This window comes from Sminthopsis crassicaudata, chromosome 3, assembly GCF_048593235.1.
Source record: "Sminthopsis crassicaudata isolate SCR6 chromosome 3, ASM4859323v1, whole genome shotgun sequence".
Lineage (NCBI taxonomy): Eukaryota > Metazoa > Chordata > Mammalia > Dasyuromorphia > Dasyuridae > Sminthopsis > Sminthopsis crassicaudata.
The window spans coordinates 463,309,945-463,330,637 of NC_133619.1; the positions used below are offsets into that span (position 1 = coordinate 463,309,945).

Sequence of the window (20,693 nt, forward strand, 5' to 3'; positions counted from 1 at the left end):
TATTTACCCCTAACTTTTTGTTGAATGTAGTTTTTATTGCATTGTTATCAGAAAAGAAAACATTTACTATTTCTGTTTTCCTGCATTTAATTTTGAGGTCTTTATGTCCTAATATATGGTCAATTTTTGTATAGGTTCCATGAACTGCTGAGAAGAAAGTGTACTCCTTTATTTATTTTTTATTTTTTTTATTATATATATATATATATATATATATATATATATATATATATATATATATATATATATATATATATATATATATATATATATATATATATATATATATATTATAATATTATCCCTTGTATTCATTTTTCCAAATTACCCCCCCTCCCTCTATTCCCTCCCCCCGACGACAGGCAATCCCATACATTTTACATGTGTTACAATATAGTCTAGGTACAATACATGTGTGTGAATATCATTTTCTTGTTGCACAATAAACATTAGAATCCTAAGGTACATGCAACCTGGGCAGACAGATATTAGTGCTAACAATTTACATTCCCCTCCCAGTGTTTCTTCTCTGGGTATAGCTACCTCTGTCCATCATTGATCAACTGGAAGTGAGTTGGATCTTCTTTATGTTGAAGATTTTCACTTCCATCAGAATACATCCTCATACAGTATTGTTGTTGAAGTGTACAGTGATCTTCTGGTTCTGCTCATTTCACTCAGCATCAGTTGATTTAAGTCTCTCCAGGCCTCTCTGTATTCCTCCTGCTGGTCATTTCTTACAGAGCAATAATATTCCATAACCTTCATATACCACAATTTACCCAACCATTCTCCAACTGATGGACATCCATTCATCTTCCAGTTTCTAGCTACAACAAAAAGAGCTGTCACAAACATTTTGGCACATACAGGTCCCTTTCCACTCTTTAGTATTTCTTTGGGATATAATCCCAGTAGTAGCGCTGCTGGGTCAAAGGGTATGCACAGTTTGATAACTTTTTGGGCATAATTCCAGATTGCTCTCCAGAATGGCTGGATTCTTTCACAACTCCATCAGCAATGTATTAGTGTCCCAATTTCCCCACATCCCCTCCAACATTTGTCATTATTTGTTCCTGTCATCTTAGCCAATCTGACAGGTGTGTAGTGGTATCTCAGAGTGGTCTTAATTTGCATTTCTCTGATCAGTAGTGATTTGGAACACTCTTTCATGTGAGTGGATATAGTTTCAATTTCTTCCTCTGAGATTTGTCTGTTCATATCCTTTGACCATTTATCAATTGGAGAATGGTTTGGTTTCTTATAAATTATGGTCAGTTCTCTATATATTTTGGAAATGAGACCTTTGTCAGAACCTTTGTTTTTAAAAATATTTTCCCAATTTGTTACTTCCCTTCTAATCTTGTTTGCATTAGTATTATTTGTACAGAAACTTTTTAGTTTGATGTAATCAAAATCTTCTATTTTGTGATCAATAATGATCTCTAGTTCTCCTCTGGTCATAAATTCCTTCCTCCTCCACAAGTCTGAGAGGTAGATTATCCTCTGTTCCTCTAATCTATTTAGTATCTCCCTCTTTATGCCTAAATCATGGACCCATTTTGATCTTATCTTGGTATATGGTGTTAAGTGTGGATCCATATCTAATTTCTGCCATATTAATTTCCAGTTTTCCCAACAGTTTTTTCCGAATAATGAATTTTTATCCCTAATGTTGGAATCTTTGGGTTTGTCAAAGATTAGATTGCTATAGATGTACCCTTTTTTGTCCTTTGTATCTAATCTGTTCCACTGATCTACCGGTCTATTTCTTAGCCAATACCAAATGGTTTTGGTGACTGCTGCTATATAATATAGCTTTAGATCAGGTACACTTAGACCACCTTCCTCTGAGTTTTTTTTCATTAGTTCCCTTGCAATTCTTGACCTTTTATTCTTCCATGTGAATTTTGTTGTTATTTTTTCTAGGTCATTAAAATAGTTTCTTGGGAGTCTGATTGGTATAGCACTAAATAAATAGATTAGTTTGGGGAGTATTGTCATCTTTATTATATTCGCTCGGCCTATCCAAGAGCACTGAATGTCTTTCCAATTATTTAAATCTGATTTTATTTTTGTGGCAAGTGTTTTGTAATTTTTCTCATATAATTCCTGACTTTTCTTTGGTAGATGGATTCCCAAATATTTTATACTCTCAACGTTTGTTTGTAATGGAATTTCTCTTTGTATCTCTTACTGTTGCATTTTGTTAGTGATATATAAAAATGCTGAGGATTTATGTGGATTTATTTTGTATCCTGCCACTTTGCTGAAATTTTGAATTATTTCTAGTAGCTTTTTAGCAGAGTCTTTGGGGTTCTCTAAGTATACCATCATGTCATCTGCAAAAAGTGATAGTTTAATTTCCTCATTTCCTACTCTAATTCCTTGAATCTCTTTCTCGGCTCTTATTGCCGAGGCTAGCGTTTCTAGTACTATATTGAATAGTAATGGTGATAGTGGGCAACCTTGTTTCACTCCTGATCTTACTGGGAAAGGTTGCAGTTTATTTCTATTGCATATTATGCTTACTGACGGTCTTAAATATATACTCCTGATTATTCTAAGGAATAATCCATTTATTCCTATACTCTCAAGAGTTTTTAGTAGGAATGAATGTTGGATTTTGTCAAATGCTTTTTCTGCATCTATTGAGATGATCATATGGTTCTTATTAATTTGATTATTAATATGGTCAATTATATTAATAGTTTTCCTAATATTAAACCAGCCCTGCATTCCTGGAATAAATCCTACTAGATCATAGTGTATTATCTTGGAGATGATTTTCTGAAGTCTTTTTGCTAATATCTTATTTAAGATTTTAGCATCAATATTCATTAAGGAGATTGGTCTATAATTTTCTTTCTCAGTTTTCGATCTACCAGGTTTAGGTATCAGTACCATGTCTGTGTCATAAAAGGAGTTTGGTAGGACTCCTTCATCCCCTATTTTTTCAAATAATTTATATAACATTGGGGCTAATTGTTCTTTAAATGTTTGGTAGAATTCACATGTGAATCCATCTGGCCCTGGGGATTTTTTCCTGGGGAGTTGATTAATAGCTTGTTCTATTTCTTTTTCTGAAATGGGACTATTTAAGCAATTTATCTCCTCCTCTGTTAATCTAGGGAGCCTATATTTTTGGAGAAAGTCATCCATTTCATTTAAGTTATCAAATTTATTGGCATCAAGTTGGGCAAAGTAACTCCTTATTATTTCTCTAATTTCCTCTTCATTGGTGGAAAGATCCCCCTTTTCATTTGTAAGACTATCAATTTGATTTTCCTCTTTCTTTTTTTTGATCAAATTTACCAAAGGTTTATCTATTTTATTGGCTTTTTCATAAAACCAACTCTTGGTTTTATTTATTAATTCAATAGTTTTTTTACTTTCAATTTTATTGATTTCTCCTTTTAATTTTTGTATTTCGAGTTTAATTTTTGGTTGGGGGTTTATAATTTGGTCTTTTTCTAGCCTTTTAAGTTGTAAGCCCAATTCGTTAATCTTCTCTTTCTCAATTTTCTTCAAATAAGCCTCTAAAGATATAAAATTTCCCCTTATTACTGCTTTAGCTGCATCCCAAAGATTTTGATATGATGTCTCATCATTATCATTATCTTGGGTGAAATTGTTAATTGTTTCTATAATTTGCTCTTTCACCCAGTCATTCTTTAAGATGAGATTATTCAGTTTCCAATTACTTTTTGGTCTATTTACCCCTAACTTTTTACTGAATGTAGCTTTTATTGCATTGTGATCTGAGAAGAAGGCATTTATTATTTCTGCCTTCCTACATTTAATTTTGAGATTTTTATGTCCTAATATATGGTCAATTTTTGTATAGGATCCATGAACTGCTGAGAAGAAAGTATATTCCTTCCTATTGCCATTCAGTTTTCTCCAAAGGTCTATCATACCTAGTTTTTCTAATGTTCTATTTACTTTTTTAATTTCTTTCTTGTTTGTTTTGTGGTTTGATTTGTCTAAATCTGAGAGTGCAAGGTTGAGATCTCCCACTATTATAGTTTTACTGTCTATTTCTTCTTGCAGTTCTCTTAACTTTTCCTTTAGAAAGTTAGATGCTATACCACTTGGTGCATATATGTTTAGTATTGATATGGCTTCATTATTTATGCTACCTTTCAGCAGGATATAGTTTCCTTCCTTATCTTTTTTAACGAGATCTACTTCTGCTTTTGCTTGATCTGAGATAAGGATAGCTACCACTGCTTTTTTGGCTTTACCTGAAGCATAATAGGCTCTGTTCCAACCTTTTACCTTTACTCTGTATGTATCTCCCTCCTTTAAGTGTGTTTCCTGTAGGCAACATATTGTAGGGTTCTGCTTTTTGATCCAATCTGCTATCTGTCTCCGTTTGATGGGATCGTTCATCCCATTTACATTTACAGTTAAAATTACTAATTCTGTATTTCCTGCCATCATATTATCCCCAGATTATGCTTTTTTCCCTTGACCCCCCTGATCCCCCTCCCCGATATTTAATTTACAGACCCCCCTTGTGATGCGCAACCCTCCCTCTTTTTTTTTTTTTTTTAGTATCCCTCCCCCCTCCCTCCAAGTCCCTTCACTTATTCTCCTTTTCCTTTTCCCTTTTCCTCTCCCCCCTTTTAATGAGGTGAGAGAAAATTCTCTGAAAAAAATTTGTTAATTATTTACTCTTTGAGCCTCTCCTGATGAGAGTAAGATTCACACAATGATTCTCCCCCTCACTAAGTTCCCTCAGATATGGTGTATTTTCTATGTCTCTTCCTGGGATGCAGTTTCCCTCTTTTTATCACTCCTTCCCCTTTTTCTGAACCGACCTCCTTCCCTTTACTACACCCCCCTTTTTTTCTTTTATATCAGTAAAATCAAATTATCCTTGAGTATTTTTTATATACCCACAACAGAGTTACAGTTCTCAAGGGTTCTATGTACCTTTTTCTGTTTCTCTTCAGTCTTGTGGATGTAGATCAAATTTTTTGTTTAAGTCTGGTTTTTTCTTAGAAACATATAGAATTCCTCTGTTTCATTGAATGACCATCTTCTTCCATGGAAAAAGATGCTAAACTTAGCTGGGTAGTTCATTCTTGGTTGCAGTCCTTGATCTTTTGCCTTACGGAATATCAGGTTCCAGGCCCTTCTATCTTTTAATGTGGAGGCAGCCAGATCTTGGGTGACCCTTATTGTGGCACCTTGGTATTTAAATTGTTTTTTTCTAGCTGCTTGCAGGATTTTCTCCTTTGTGTGGTAATTCTGCAGCTTAGCCACTATATTCCATGGTGTTCTTTTTTTAGGGTCTATTTCAGAAGGAGTTCGATGAATTCTTTCCACATCTACTTTCCCTTCTGTTTCTATTATCTCTGCACAGTTCTCTTTGATAATTTCCTGTAAAATAGAATCTAGGCTCTTTTTTTGGTCATAGTTTTCTGGAAGTCCAATAATCCGCAGATTATCTCTCCTAGATCTATTTTCCAGGTCTATAGATTTTCCCAGTAAGTATTTGACGTTGTTCTCCAGCTTCTCATTTTTTTTGTTTTGTTTGACTGATTCTTGGGTTCTCTGTGAATCATTCATTTCTATTTGTTCCATCCTGACTTTTAAGGAGTTATTTTCTTCTTTCACAGTTTTTAGTTCTTTTTGTAAATGCCCAATTTCGTTTTTAAATGAATTATTTTGCTCTATTGAATTTTTTTCCATTTCCCTAATTTTTTTTTTGAGAATTATTTTCTTTTTCCAATTCAGAAATTCTATTTTCTTGAGACTTTTTTATCTTTTCCAATTCAGAAATCCTACTTTCCTGTGTTTTTTTTTACCTTTTCTAATTCACTAATTTTGTTTCCCTGCATCTCCTGTGAATTCTTTATTTTTTCCAACTCCAATTTCAGGACGTTGTTATTCTCTATCTTAGCTTCCCTTTCCTTTCCCCATTTTTCTTCAAACTCCCTTAATTTTTTAAGAGCTTCTTCTAGGAGAGAGTTATGTGATGGGGGGCAGGAATCCTTCCCCTTTAGGTTGTTATCTGCTGATTCTCTGCTGTTAACTTCCTCGGGGTTGGATACCCACTCTTTCTCTGTATAGAAGGAATCTATAGTTTTTCTAGCTTTTTTGCTCATATTTAAAAAAATGTTTTGGGGTCTATCCCTGGGGTAGGAAATTATTTACTTCTTTACCAGCTTCCTCCCAGACTGGATGGATGCAGTGGCCCCGTGCCTGAGCTAAGAGAGAGCTCTGGGAGAGAGTTCCCCACCCCCTCCCTGGAAGTGCCTCAGAGGTGATTAGCACTACTGTGCTTCGAGGGCGTAGAATAGTGAAGACAGCACAAAGCCCAGCCTATGTGTCCGGGTGGGGAGTGGATGTCTGCAGCAGGTGACGTGAGAAGCCCCTGTGCTCAAACTGGAAGTGTCTGCCAGAAACCGAGGTCCCTAGTTCAAAGGTTCCGCTTCTCTGGGACTTCCTGGAGCTGAGTTCCACTCCCTCCAGCTAAGCTAGGCAGTGTGTGTTGCCTTGGGCCGTATCCACCCACTTGTCAATCTCTTAACTATTCTCAGGTGGTAGCTGAGGCCACACCCCCTGGTGCCAAGAGATCTGCTGAGTCACCCCCAGGATCGGGGAAAATCTAATTTGAGTTTTAAAATATTTTGGCTTTCTCTTCTGAACTGCTAAATAATTAGCAGAGAAGAGCTAACAGCCTGTGCCAGATTCCTTTACCTCAGTGGCTTCTCTGATCCCAGAGCCCTTCCCAGCGCAATGGGCGCAGTGTGCCCCTTCCCCACCGTCTGTGCTGGTCTCTCTTATTCCTCCCCTGAGAACTGACCTTTCCTGTTGAAACTCCAGATTCTCTTCAGCTGGTAAGTCGTGCTTCCAGTCCTTGTGGTATCTATCAGTCCTGAGCTAATTCTGAGACTTAATTTATCTAATTGTTTGTGAGGGAGTGAGGACGTTCACTGAGTCGTGTGTTTCTTCTCCACCATCTTCAGTGTACTCCTTTATATCACCATTCACTTTTCTCCAAAGATCTATCATACATAATTTTTCTAATATTCTATTTACCTCTTTAATTTCTTTCTTATTTGTTTTGTGGTTTGATTTATCTAGTTCTGAAAGTGCAAGGTTGAAATCTCCCACTATTATAGTTTTGCTATCTATTTTTTCTTGAATCTTTCTTAACTTCTCCTTTAGGAAGTTAGATGCTATGTCACTTGGTGCACATATGTTTAGTATTGATATGGCTTCATTGTCTATGCTCCCTTTAACAGGATATAGTTTCCTTCCTTATCTCTTTTAATTAGATCAATTTTTGCTTTTGTTTGATCTGAGATAAGGATAGCTACCCCTGCTTTTTTGACTTCACCTGAAGTATAATAGATTCTTCTCTAGCCTTTTACCTTTACTCTGTATGTATCTAATTGCTTTAAATGTTTTTCCTTTAAATAGCATATTGTAGGGTTCTTACTTTTGAACCAATCTGCTATCTGCCTCCACTTTATGGGAGAGTGTAAAGTTCTGTTGTCTCTAAGTTATAATCCTTCTCTGGGAGGAGGTTTCCTTTCTGTATAATCTTTTCCTCTGTGGGCAGGTTTCTTGGGAGGCTTCTGGAGCCTTCCCCTCCAAAAGTGTGGGATTGCTGGACTTGCAAATCCACAGGACGTCTTCTCTTTGACTCAATCCAGACTGAAGTCCAAACTCAATGTCCCAGTCTAGACTGTTCTTCAGACTCAATGTTGCCTCTTTTTATCGTCCCAGAGAATGGTCTTATGGGAACACCTGCAATCAATGAACTTACTTCTTTAAAATATTTCTTCAAGGTGAAAACTCCCTTAAAGGTTTGAACTAAAAATTTGACTCTTGAGCTAGAGAATTGTTAAATACCAACTTAGAACTTAGTAAAAACCTACCAGGAGAGTTCATCCCATTCACATTTATGGTTAAAATTATTAATTTTGTATTTCCTGCCATCTTATTATCCCCAGATTATGCTTTTCTTTTTATTGTCCTCCCATTCCCTCTTTCTCAGTATTAAATTTATAAGCACCACTTGAGTTATGCAGCTCTCCCTCCTTAGGATCCCTCCCACATCCTTCGAATCCCTTTTCCTTTCTTGTCCCCTTCCCTTATTACTCTTTTCCTTTTCCCTTTTCCTTTCCCATTTTTAATGAGGTGAGAGAAGTAAACCAAATATGTCAGTTATTTTCTCTTTGAGCCAACTCTGATGAGAGTAAGATTCACACAATGTTTCTCTCCCTCTCTAAATTCCCTCAGATATGATAGGTTTCCTTTGTCTCTTTGTGGGATATAGTTTTCCTTTTTTTTATCTTTCCTTTTCCCTTTTTTCTGACACTGTCCCCTTTCCATTTCTATTTAATGTTATATCAGTAAAATCAAATCACACATGTAGTCTTTATGTATATATACAAGAGAAATACAGTTTTCAAGAGTTATTTTTACCTTTTTCTGCTTTCCTTGGTTGGATATCAAAATTTTTGTTTAGATCTGTTTGTTTGTTTTTTTTCCTTAGAAACAAATGGAATTCATCTGTTTCATTAAATGACCATCTTCTTCCATGGAAGAACATGCTCATCTTAGCTGGGTAGTTTATTCTTGGCTGCATTCCAAGTTATTTTCCCTTTCAGAATATCAGCTTCCAGGCCCTTCAATCCTTTAATGTGGAGGAACCAGGTCCTGAGTTATCCTTATTGTGGAACCTTAGTATTTGATTTTTTTTTTTGTTTTTTAGGCTGCTTGTAATATTTTTTTCTTAGTCTGATAGTTCTGAAATTTAGCCACAACATTAATTGGAGTTTTTATTTTAGGGTCTTTTTCAGAAGGTGTTTGATGAAATCTTTCAATGCCTATTTTACCTTCTGATTCTATTACATCTGGGCAGTTCTCTTTGATGATTTCCTATAAAATAGTATCTAGGATCTTTTTTAAATCATAATTTTTGGGAAGTCCAATAATCCTCAGATTATGTCTCCTAGATCTATTTTCCAGGTCTGCTGTATGTCCAAGTGCGTATTTAACATTTTTTTCCTAATTTTTTTTTTTTTTTGGTTGTTGTTGTTGTTTTTGTTCCTTTTGCTTGACTGATTCTTGATATCTCAATGAATGATTCATTTTTATTTGTTCAGTTCTGATTTTCAATAAGTTATTTTAGTTATTTTCTTCAGTAGCTTTTTTTTAAACTTCTTTTTCTATATGTCCAATTGCGTTTTTAGATGAGTTGTTTTGCTCTATGGAATTTTTTTCCAGTCCAATTGAGTTTTTGGATGAATTGTTTTGCTCTATGGAATTTTTTTTTCCATTTCACTATTTTTTTTTTACTGAGTCATTTTCTTTTTCCAATTCACGATATTTTCTTGGGAATTCTTTATCTTGTCCAATTCACAAATTCTACTTTCTTGGGAGTTCTTTCTCTTTTCTAATAAATAAATTCTCTTTCCCTGTATTTCCTGGAAGTTCTTTACTTTTTTTAATTCACATTTCAGGAAGTTGTTACTCTCTTGCATAGCTTCTCTTTCCTTTCCCCATTTTTATTCTAGCTGTCTTTTAAGATTTTTTTAAAATAGTTTCTTCTAGGAGAACCTTGTATGATAGGGATCAGGTTACATCCCTCTTTGCAGTTTTGCCTGGAGACTGTTGGCTGTTAGTATCCTCAGGGTTTAAAACCTGTTCTCTTTCTGTATAGAAGCTATTGTTCATCCTTTTGATATTTTTACTCATTTTTAAGGGTCTGCCTTCAGAGCAAGGAGATTAACAGCTTTCTGTGCAGAGCAGGGATAGGTATATGGACAATAGCTGTCCTGCCAACAGGCTGCAAAGGGCAGCAAGGTACAGGAGTGCTCTAGGAAAAGTTCCCCACTAGAAGTAACTCAGGTCTGGGTATCATGGCTGAGCAACCACCTTGGAACTAGAGGGTAAGTAGTGAAAGTGTCACTACCCCAGGCAAAAGCCCACTGTGGGGCTGTGGGTATTAGCAGTTGCCCAGGGAATAGCCCTACCAGCACTGGGAGTGTCTACACCTAGGGGAGCACAGTTGCCCTGCAGAAGTTCTATTGCTGGCCCCCACCCCCACTCCCTGTGCAGATTAGATGCTGCCCTGGTCTGCACCCTCTGCCATACAGATTTGTGAAGGCCCTGCTAGAGCCTTGTGTTCCAGAATGCCACTGCACAGCTGTGTTGTGGTCTATGCTGAGCTACTTTTGGTTTTGGGTGAGTATAGCCAGATTTTGTTAGGTTCTGGAAAAGCAGGCAGCCTATGGCAGAGTCGTCTCTATAAAGTTTCTAATAACAGAAGCCACCCCTGTCCATTCTGCTCAATATGCTAGCCTTTGGTTCTATATCTGTTCCTGCTGTTCAGGACAAACCTTTTCTGGTGATCTTCCATATTATCTTTGGCTGGTAAATTATTGCACTTCCAATGAATTTTACCAGTCAAGAGCTATTTTTGTGGCTAAATTTAATAATTGGTTGTGAAGGTATGAGAGAGGCTTAGAAAGTTGTGTGTGTCTTCTCTGCCACCTTTGCTTCACCCTCTTTGATTTCTTTTAAGACTCAATTCAAGTGACTGTCTGACCAGTCCTTAATCCCTCATGTTATTAGTTCTTTGTCCTGCTATTACATTTTATTACTAATGATTGTCTATATTGTATACTCCGAGGAGATTATAAACCCTTTATAGGAATTGATTTTTTCACTTTATTCTCATTTTCTTAGTGTCTATTACAGAAATTTGCAGTGGTGTTGCCACAGATTAAATCTGTTGTTCTTTTTTTTTAAATTTTCTATTAAAATATATATTTAAATTTTATTTTTTTAATTTTTTCTGTTACATAAAAAATCAACTTTTAGCATTAATTTACTAAACCTGTGTCCCTGTCTCTTTTTCCCTACCTTTCTAAATGAAAAGGCAAGCAATATGACATGTTATACATGTGTGGTCATGTGAGACATATCTCCACTTAATAAATATATGTTGCAGTCAAAAGCATATGTCACTCAGTGACAATGAAAAATAAAATGAAACTAAACCTATTTCCAAAAAAAATAATTAGTATGTTATTCCAAGTCTATGAAAATATTGTTACAATAAAAAAATCCTTTGCAAAAACAATATTGTGGTATAATTATTATCAATCAAAATAACCTAGATATAAGAAATTAAAGCTGTCATTCAATTGAACCAGACATCATAGCCTGGAATGGTGTTTTTTTTTTTTTTTTTTTTTTTTTTTTTTTTTTAAATAGTATAAATCATAGCACAGAAATGAAACAATACAGAAAAATATTTTATTAAATTCTTTGACATCACTTTTGATTATAGTTTTCTACATCAGCTAGTAAATATGAAAGAATGCAGAAAAATTATTCATTTTTACATTTATGAAATATAGAAAAATGCAATATAGTACATTTTTAAATTATGTTGACTAACTAAATATTCATATTTAAAATAATCATTATAAACTGTCTGTAATCTCTAGGATGAGTATGCATGAAAACAAATAATTACTTCCCAAACAAAAACACTTTAATGGTCTCAACTCTCTTTTATATAATTTTTCTCTTTATATTAAAATGTAAGTTTTATAAGGATAGAGAGTATTTTGCTTTTGTTTTGTATTATTATATCTCAGCACAGTGTTTAGTAGGTAAAAAAAAAAAAAGGACTTGTTGAACACTTTTAAATTATTCATTATCTTTTTTTTTTTCAGGAAATTAAGTGGAAAAAATGTTAATGTTTCCAAATATCCAGACAATATACAGACAAAACATTAAGAAATTTAATGGTAGGGGCAGCGAGGTGGCGCAGTGGATAGAGCACCAGCCTTGAATTCAGGAGGACCTGAGTTCAAATCTGGTCTCAGACACTTAACACTTTCTAGCTGTGTGACCCTGGGCAAGTCACTTAACTCCAGCCTCAGGGGGGAGAAAAAAAAAAAAAGAAATTTAATGGAACTTTTTAGTTTTGAGATGAAATTTTGTTTTGATAGAGGAGGTAGCATGGTGTAGTGTAAAGGTGTCAAACTCAAAAAGAACTGCAATGTTTGACTTCATACTGACTTATAGAAAAAAACAAATTAACATCTATTTTAATTGTATTTTTGTATATTTTGCTAAACATTTTAAAATTATATTTAATCTGAATTAGATAATACTGGGATATTATGTGTTCAAGTACTGCCTTGGATTAATATTAGCTTAGTGGCCATGGCCACATCACTCAATTTCTTGTCTCCAAGAATATATTCTGAAAAGAAGGTAGCAGGCTGCTTTTGTGAAGGAAATTCTTCATCTGAAATGCCCTATACTGATGAAATTACGGGTCCTGACAAAAAAGAAACACACAAAGGTAACCAACCTCAAAACATGTGTCATCTTCCAAAAACAATCTTGTATAACAACAAAATGTTTCAAATATGCTTCACATTCATGTATATAATTATAGATAAATAATAAAACTGTGAAACAATTTTTGTTATAATAATTAAATCACCAGTAAATAATGTGCTACTGCTAAATCAATTAAAATTTTAGAGGTATAAAGCAAAAATCAGAAAACATTTCAAAATAAAGTCTTTTCTCTAACCCAAAATTTTGTGGAATTGCATAACACAGTCAAACATAACTTTAGATTATACATTATTTAATGTAGCCTACAATACTAACCTAAAGTTTGTAATCAAGAGGACTGTAAAAAACTTTCCTCAGAACTTCCAGTAGTGTATAATTTCTTAGCATCCACATTTGTAAAGGACTACCATTACACATTTCCACTGTTGTACCTTGGGAGCCATCAGTTAGTTTGCTCACTGTGAGACAACCTTGGGTGATTATGTGAAGAATTGTGTGGGTCTACATGACAAAAGGAAGAAAGAATGAATGATGATAAAATAAAGTATAAAACAATAACACAAAAAAATCCTATCATAACATGTAATAATTTTACTGGATAGAATAAAAATAAAATTTAATACTAATTGCAGTTATATGTATCTGTAAACAAAGAAGTATTAGTTAATTTCAATAGTAACAATATCTAGCAGCAAGGTATGATTAAGAGTATATGTAAATAACAATCTCTCTCTCTCTCTCTCTCTCTCTCTCTCTCTCTCTCTCTCTCTCTCTCTCTCCCTCTCCCTCTCCCTCTCCTCTCCCTCTCCCTCTCCCTCTCCTCTCCTCTCCTCTCCTCTCCTCTCCTCTCCTCTCCTCTCCTCTCCTCTCCTCTCCTCTCCTCTCCTCTTCTCTTCTCTTCTCTTCTCTCTCTTCTCTTCTCTTCTCTTCTCTTCTCTTCTCTTCTCTTCTCTTCTCTTCTCTTCTCTTCTCTTCTCTTCTCTTCTCTTCTCTTCTCTTCTCTTCTCTTCTCTTCTCTTCTCTTCTCTCCTCTCCTCTCCCTCTCCCCTCCCTCTCCCTCTCCCCTTCTCTTCTCTCCCCTCCTCTCCCTCTCCCCTCCCTCTCCCTCTCCCCTCCCTCTCCCTCTCCCTCATCCCTCTCCCTCTCCCTCTCCCTCTCCCTCTCCCTCTCCCTCTCCCTCTCCTCTCCCTCTCCCTCTCCTCTCCCTCTCCCTCTCCCTCTCCCTCTCCCTCTTCCTCTCCCTCTCCCTCTCCCTCTCCCTCTCCCCTCCCTCTCCCCTTCCCCCTCCCTCTCCCTCTCCCTCTCCCTCTCCCTCTCCCTCTCCCTCTCCCTCTCCCTCTCCTCTCCCTCTCCCTCTCCCTCTCCCTCTCCCTCTCTCTCTCCCTCTCCCTCTCCCTCTCCCTCTCCTCTCCCTCTCCTCTCCTCTCCTCTCCTCTCCTCTCCTCTTCTCTTCTCTTCTCTTCTCTTCTCTTCTCTTCTCTCTCTCTCTCTCTCTCTCTCTCTCTCTCTCTCTCTCTCTCTGGGAGAAGTTTTGATTTTTATCAGTATGGGAAGCTCCCAGTTGAGGAAATGAATGCTTTCTCAGATCAGCATTTATAGTCTTAGAAGATTGCCTAATAAGGTGAGAAATGAAGCTATTTATCAAGTCACATAAATAGTATGTGTCAGAAGCAGCCATTGAACCCATGAACCCATGTGTTCTTGATTGATAAGTTGACACTCTAGGCTCCACATTATATGCTCACTCATATTGATAAAAAGGTCCAAAAGAAAGTTATGATCTGCAATGCTGTAGGGTAGAATATCAATATACAGTACAACCAAAAAGAATTCTAAGTCAAAAAAATGGTTTTATTGACAGAGCATCAAAACAATTGCTATGCTCAGGAAAACAAAGTTGTCCCTGGGGTCATTTTCATTTCTAGTATCATCTTTTCATTGACATAATTGAATAGCCTAGTGTACTGTTATTTAAATAGAAAGAGGGACTATTGAACAATGATTAATTGATTCCTGCAGGTGCCAGTTAACTTAGAAAACTTAGGAACATTGATAATTTCCTAAAATTATAAATTTTCATTTACTTTGCAAATATTTCCCACTTGCATTTTAATCAGTGGGCCATACTTGAGTGTGTTGCTGACTACAGTTCAAACCTCAGCTATATTTATCTGGACTTGAGAATTGCATAGAAAATCTGCATTCTCAAATTTGCCCCACAACTTACTGACTTTCTAAATCACAAATCCACATGTAAAATAGAGACATTGGGATTTGTTCAGTTTTCTGAATGATCCTATTGGAGTTTTTTTGGAAAAGATACTGCAGTGGTTTACCATTTCCTTCTCCAAATCTTTTCATAGATGAAGAAACAAACAGGGTTAAGTGATTTGCCCAGGATTACACAGCTAGTAAGTGTCTGAAGTAAGATTTGAACTCAGATCTTCCTGACTCTATGCTACTGCACTTTCCAAATTGAGACTTTGGGATAATCTCTAAAGTTCTTTCTATTTTTCAGTTTTCAAACTGCATTTACAAAGATCTTCATCATGGGAATCTGCCTATGGTTGGCATAGGAATTTTCTTATTAGGCAATTTTAGAAAGTAAAAATGACACTTTACTGGGATGAAAGCAAGAAAAATAAAAGTCATGATTTCATTATCCTAAGCTGATTGGAGTTTTGACTCTAAGTAAAAATATACATAATACCAAAACAAAGGACTTGATGAAATTCGTTAAATAGAAAATTGAACTTTTGGATATCAGGATGATTTAATTAGTGAGTGACTACAAATTCTCTTGCAGCTACTAACAAATAAATTCTTTTTTAGTGGATATATAAAATTTATTTTTTAACATTTCTTCAAACATTTTACTAAAGACAATGTTATGTGAAGGTTCTACATAGAGCTACAAAGCCAGACAGGTACAGGGGAAATATGACAAGCAGACCTTACATAACCATTTTTAATATGATAAAATTTAGAGTGTTTCCAAATGGTTTATGATATTTGACATTTGAAATTGTGTCTACATGTACCAAATACACATTGAAATAAAAACATGGTTACTAACATGGATGTTTAGAAAAAAAAATCACAATTTTAATCTATTTTTTTAGTTTTCATCTTTTTCTAGCAAGATGGAAACATAAAATAAGGGTGCTTGTGATTCTGTGATCAGTAGATGTTTATCAATGCCAGTAACTTTCTGAAATTGAGAAAATGTCATTCTCTCCTTATCTTAAATGAGGCATCAAGGTATCATCTTTTAAGTGGGAAAAGCCTCTGGAGGAAGACTTTGGCTGTGTAATTACTGGATAATAAAGTCTAGTGGCATCTTTACTGTAACAAAAAAATAAAAATGAATCAGGTTACTCATGAAGAGCCTAAAGGTGCATAGTTGAGTATATTCCTTTTGGGAAAAAAAGCAAATGCCTGGGACTGGAATGAGGTTGGAGTCCAAATTCTTCAGTTGTTTCTCCAGTCCCAAGCTTTCTTGGAAGGGTAATTACTAGAAAACATATTCCATTCATACACTTGCTTTGATCACAATAGATTCATTCAGTTCACCTGGAAGCAACAAAACTGCTTTTCTTACTGTATTCAATTGTGTGAGCACTCTATTTGTGCACATAAAGTGCAGAAAATGGCTCATAAATATCTTTTAAAGAACTAGACTGCTTGGAAAACAGCAAAGGATGAATTGAGAGTATTGACACCTACATATATTTTCATACAATGTTTAAAAAGGATTTTTGTGTTGACAATATAAATGCCTCCACAATTATTATTTTTGAACTTTAGCTTTTAGCAATCTAAGAAGCATAGGACTACAGTTTCAGAGCTAGAAAGCACTTTGGAGTTCATATAATAATCCCTCATTTTACTGATGATGAAATTAATGCCCAGAGGGGTTTGGAGATTTATCCAAGCTCAAACAGGTGACTAGTAAGTAGCAGAGAAGACGTTTGAATATTCATCCCCTAGCTTTATATTCTGTCTACTTTCCATTATTATTGTTATTATAGTGCATATATGGACATTAGAAGACTAATGTGAATGCTTTTAATTTCTACCAGAAAATTTAAACAGATTTACAGTTCAGAATTCATGAACCAGATTTTAGTACATGAGGAATTGCTCTTTGTCACTATCAATCAGATCAACAAATTGTTATTATGGACCTATTATACGGAAGATATTATAGAGACATTAAAATAATATTGAATATAAATTTGCTTTCAAGGATCTGAGTTATTATTGGGAGATATTAAGTTCATGGCAATCAGGAATGACAAAGTAGGATATTCATTCTTAATGTGATAGACAGTTATTTGTCCCATGATACTGAATATCCTCACATGCTTAGCACTTTAACAAATAAATCCTATAAAGCAACCATAAGTCTAAAATTAATTTATAGTATTGTATTAACATAAAGAATTTGAATATTCTAGAACAAATATAAATAAATAAACAATGATCAATAATAACACCAGCATATATTACACAATAAATTTGAACAAAAAAGAAGACATCATGAGTATTATGGTGCCATTTACTGATCAGAGTCATTGTGAGAATCAAATGAGGTAGGATACATGAAACATTTTACAAATATAGATTCTCATAATATATTGTCTGCTAATATTTTTGTGTTGTTATTTTACTATGTATATTTAAAGGTCAAAACTATTAAAACTATGCTTAGTATTTTCTAAAGTATAGAACATGAATACTTCAGTTCCCTCATTTCAAGGTGGAATAGATTATCTAATGCACATGAATCTTCTATATGTAATTATTAATTGTGTAAGATTTATCTTGCTAATATGATGTATATCTTTCTCCTTAAAACATACTTTTTTCCTCAGTAAATGTCACATTGATACCAAAGTCCCCCACTATCATTAAATACTTATTTTATATGATGGAAGAACTTATGCAAATGTTATATTCCTGGCATAAAAAGAATGATTTGGTTTCAGGATGTCTGCATCAGATAGAACATTTAACTTTAGCCATAGGATTTAGCTTAAAACTAGTTTCAATATTTTGTAGTTATATAATTCTAGTCAGATCATCCACCTGTTTAGTTTCAGTCTCCTTATCTGGAAAATGAGGAAAATGAGGAAAACTGAACTAGCTAATTCAGTGGCATATGAGGAAAGTGTTTTGAAAAAAATGTATTTTTTCCTCATTTTATTTTTCTCAATTACATATAATTTTTTTGTAGTTTCATTAAAAAAAAAGTTCCAAATTCTTTGACTTCACCACTTAACCAGTTCCCTGAGATGGCAAACAATTTGATATAATTAAAACATGAAATTCTGAAAAACATATTTCAAAAGTAACTATATCAAAGAAAAAATATAAGAAAAAACAGAGAAAAATAAAGAAACTTTTAACTTCTTTTCTCTGGAGGTGGATAGTATTTTTCATTATAAATCCTTTGGAATTGTATGGGATCACTGTAATGACAAGAAGAGCTGATTCATTTGCAGCTGATCATCATAATGTATTGTGGTTATTGTGCACAATATTTTTGGCCTGATCATTGCATTTTGCATATGTTCAGATAAGTCTTATCAGATTTTTCTGAAAGCATTGTGCTCATCATTTTTATAATACAATAATATTAATATTCAACTATGAATAAATACCACAATTTAATCCAGTCCCCAAGTGATGGGTACTCCTCAATTTTGTTGTTGTTGTTGTTGTTGTTGTTGTTGCTACCACAAAAAGAGCTGTTATAAATATTTTCATACATATTGTTCATTTTTATTTTTCTTTGTTCTCTTTGGAATATAGGTCTATTTCTTTGTCAAGTGTCAAAGGTCACAGTTTTTCAAACTTTTGATAATATTTCAGAATTGTTCTTCCTTCTAGCAATGCTGATAAATTTGGAATGATGCCTCATAATTGTTTTAAATTGTTTTTCTCTAACCAATAATGATTTAAAACATTTTTCTTATAACATCACCATTTTATTTTTTCTTCTGAAAATTGTCTGTTCCTACTCTTTGACAACTTATCAATTGATCAATGCCTTGCATTTTTACAAATTTTATGCAGTTCTCTATGTAGTTGATAAATGAGGATTTTATAATAGAAACTTTCTATAGTGGAATTTTTCTCACCCTATTCTGCTTTCTTTCAAATTTTGTTGCACTGGTTTTATTTTAAAAGAAAAAAAAAATTTTTTATTTTAATGCTATCAAAAGGACCCATTTGCCATTGGTAATGCTCTTTATCTTTTGTTTGATGAATTCTCTCCATAAATCTGAGAGGTATAATTTTTCATGCCCTTCAATTGGCTTATGATATCACCCTTTATGTCTTAATCTTGGACCCCTTATGTCCTCATCTTGATATGAAATGTGAGATGTTAGTTCAGTGGCTTCCAAGGCCTGTTCCTGGTTTGTTGGGGGTAGGTCTATGCTGATAAAGCCTGTACTAGAATATGTTTCACTCTCATCCAGGTACAATAGACTTTTCCTACTGATTTTCTAAGTTATTTTTGGTTTCTTTGGGTTGAAAGGGCCTGTATTTCACTTTCACCCTGGTGCAACAGACCTTTCCTACTGACTTGGGCTGAAAAAAATTGTTTCACTCCATTTCTGGTGGGTTCTATCATTCTAAAAATTATATAGTATCATTATTTAAAGTTATTTGGTATAGCTTAGGGGAGAGATCAGGGGAATTGATGCCCTTTTTCAGCCATCTTGGCTCTGTCAAATCTTGTCTATTTATTGACATTGAATTTCATATTAAAATTGAATTGTCTCCCTTGTATGGAGGGGACACTATCCCAAACTTTAAGTGTTTCATGTTGTTGGTTTCAAAACTAAATCTAGCAGTCTATAAGATTTTGATACCTCCAAAGCAGTATGATCTAAGGTGAAATTTGGTCACTGCTCTTTTGGCCTTTGCTCATGTATTTGCCTAGCAGAAGGCTTTCTTTCGCTGTCTTGGCCCTGAAACTTAGATAAGTTCCCTTGATCTTCTGCAGTGAGTCCAAGGTCCTTACTCCATTTTGAGTAATCACAAGTACTTTTCTCTACCCTGTTACTGTTATCATGGTCTCTGTTATTCTTGGAGCCAATCCTCTTCACCCTTTGTGACCCAGAACTGCAGCATTTGAAAAATACAACAATGTTCTGACCTCTGTGCCAGCAAATGATCTGCTGTAATTATTATTATTATTATTATTATTATTATTATTATTATTATTATTATTATTATTATTTATCAGTTGTTCAATCCCTTTACCTTCAATAGGTTGAAATCTCCCTAAAATACGATTGTTGCAGCCACTACCAAGTCCTACCTGATACCGTTTTGGTGTAACCTGTACTGTATTTCTAGCCCAAACATCACCGTAGTGAGACATCCCTTTCTTACTGAATTCTTAAATTATTACATCTAGAAAATCAATTTTATATTGCCTATATTGAGGGAGTAGTAATTATAAGAAGCAAGTAAACCAAAAGAGAGATAAGCAAAACTAAGGGCTTTTGCTGGGAGCTATGTATGGTTGTATAACTGAGTCACTCAGAAGCTGAAAAAAGTTTGGGAAGTTATTGATTATAACAGTTGAGACACTTTCCCTGTGGATAATTGAATGGCTATAATCTATGTGATGACTATAAATGACTAATGACTATAAATCAATGTGAAATCAGCAGATATTTGTTGAGAACAGCATATTAGACAGTCTGTGACAGTTCTATTTACCTAATATGTATCATGTATATATGAATATACATATGCATATATTTATGCACACGTGTCCAAAACACATACATTTGCATAACATGCACATAAAACATACATACATGTATGCACACAATGAACACATATATCTATATGTAATCTTGTTTCCTCCATTAGAAGTGAGCTCCATGAGGGCAAGGACTATTTTTGCTTTTGTTTTTAGATATCAGGCACTTCACACTATTCTTGGTAACTAGTAACTGAATAAGTAAATATAAAATCTTGTTGACTACCACAGAGCCCCAAATGAGAGCAATATAGAATTATAAATAACACTTTTCTTTTAAGTCAGGATAATCTTGGTTCAAATCTGAACTCTGACACTAGGGTTGTGACTTGTTCAAGTATTTTAACCTCTACATATCTTAGGCATCCCTAATATTTATCTGCTGTTTGATCAGAGGTGAGGATGCAATTTGTTTTGGAGAAGAGAATTCCTACACTGACAAAATCATAAACTCTTCTATAGCAATTTTTAAAAAAATGAGACTTGGATACCAATCATCCTGATGTTTAAGGTACATTACAAAAAAGATAACCATTTGTCAAAAAAC

General features: G+C 34.5%; 1 protein-coding gene across 3 annotated transcripts in view; it reads right to left on the reverse strand.

Moving 5' to 3' along the window:
• The window catches only part of GALNT13 (polypeptide N-acetylgalactosaminyltransferase 13), a 644,946-nt gene that overhangs the window by 12,735 nt on the left and 611,518 nt on the right, over positions 1–20,693 (reverse strand). The window contains exon 12 of one of the 3 annotated variants that reach the window (XM_074303428.1): positions 12,562–12,858. The exons of the other annotated variants lie outside the window; for them this stretch is intronic. Coding sequence (XP_074159529.1) covers positions 12,673–12,858 — 186 coding nt within the window. The 3' untranslated portion in view covers positions 12,562–12,672. Of the gene's footprint in view, positions 1–12,561; positions 12,859–20,693 lie in introns of those variants that run through there. 3 annotated transcript variants of the gene reach the window in all.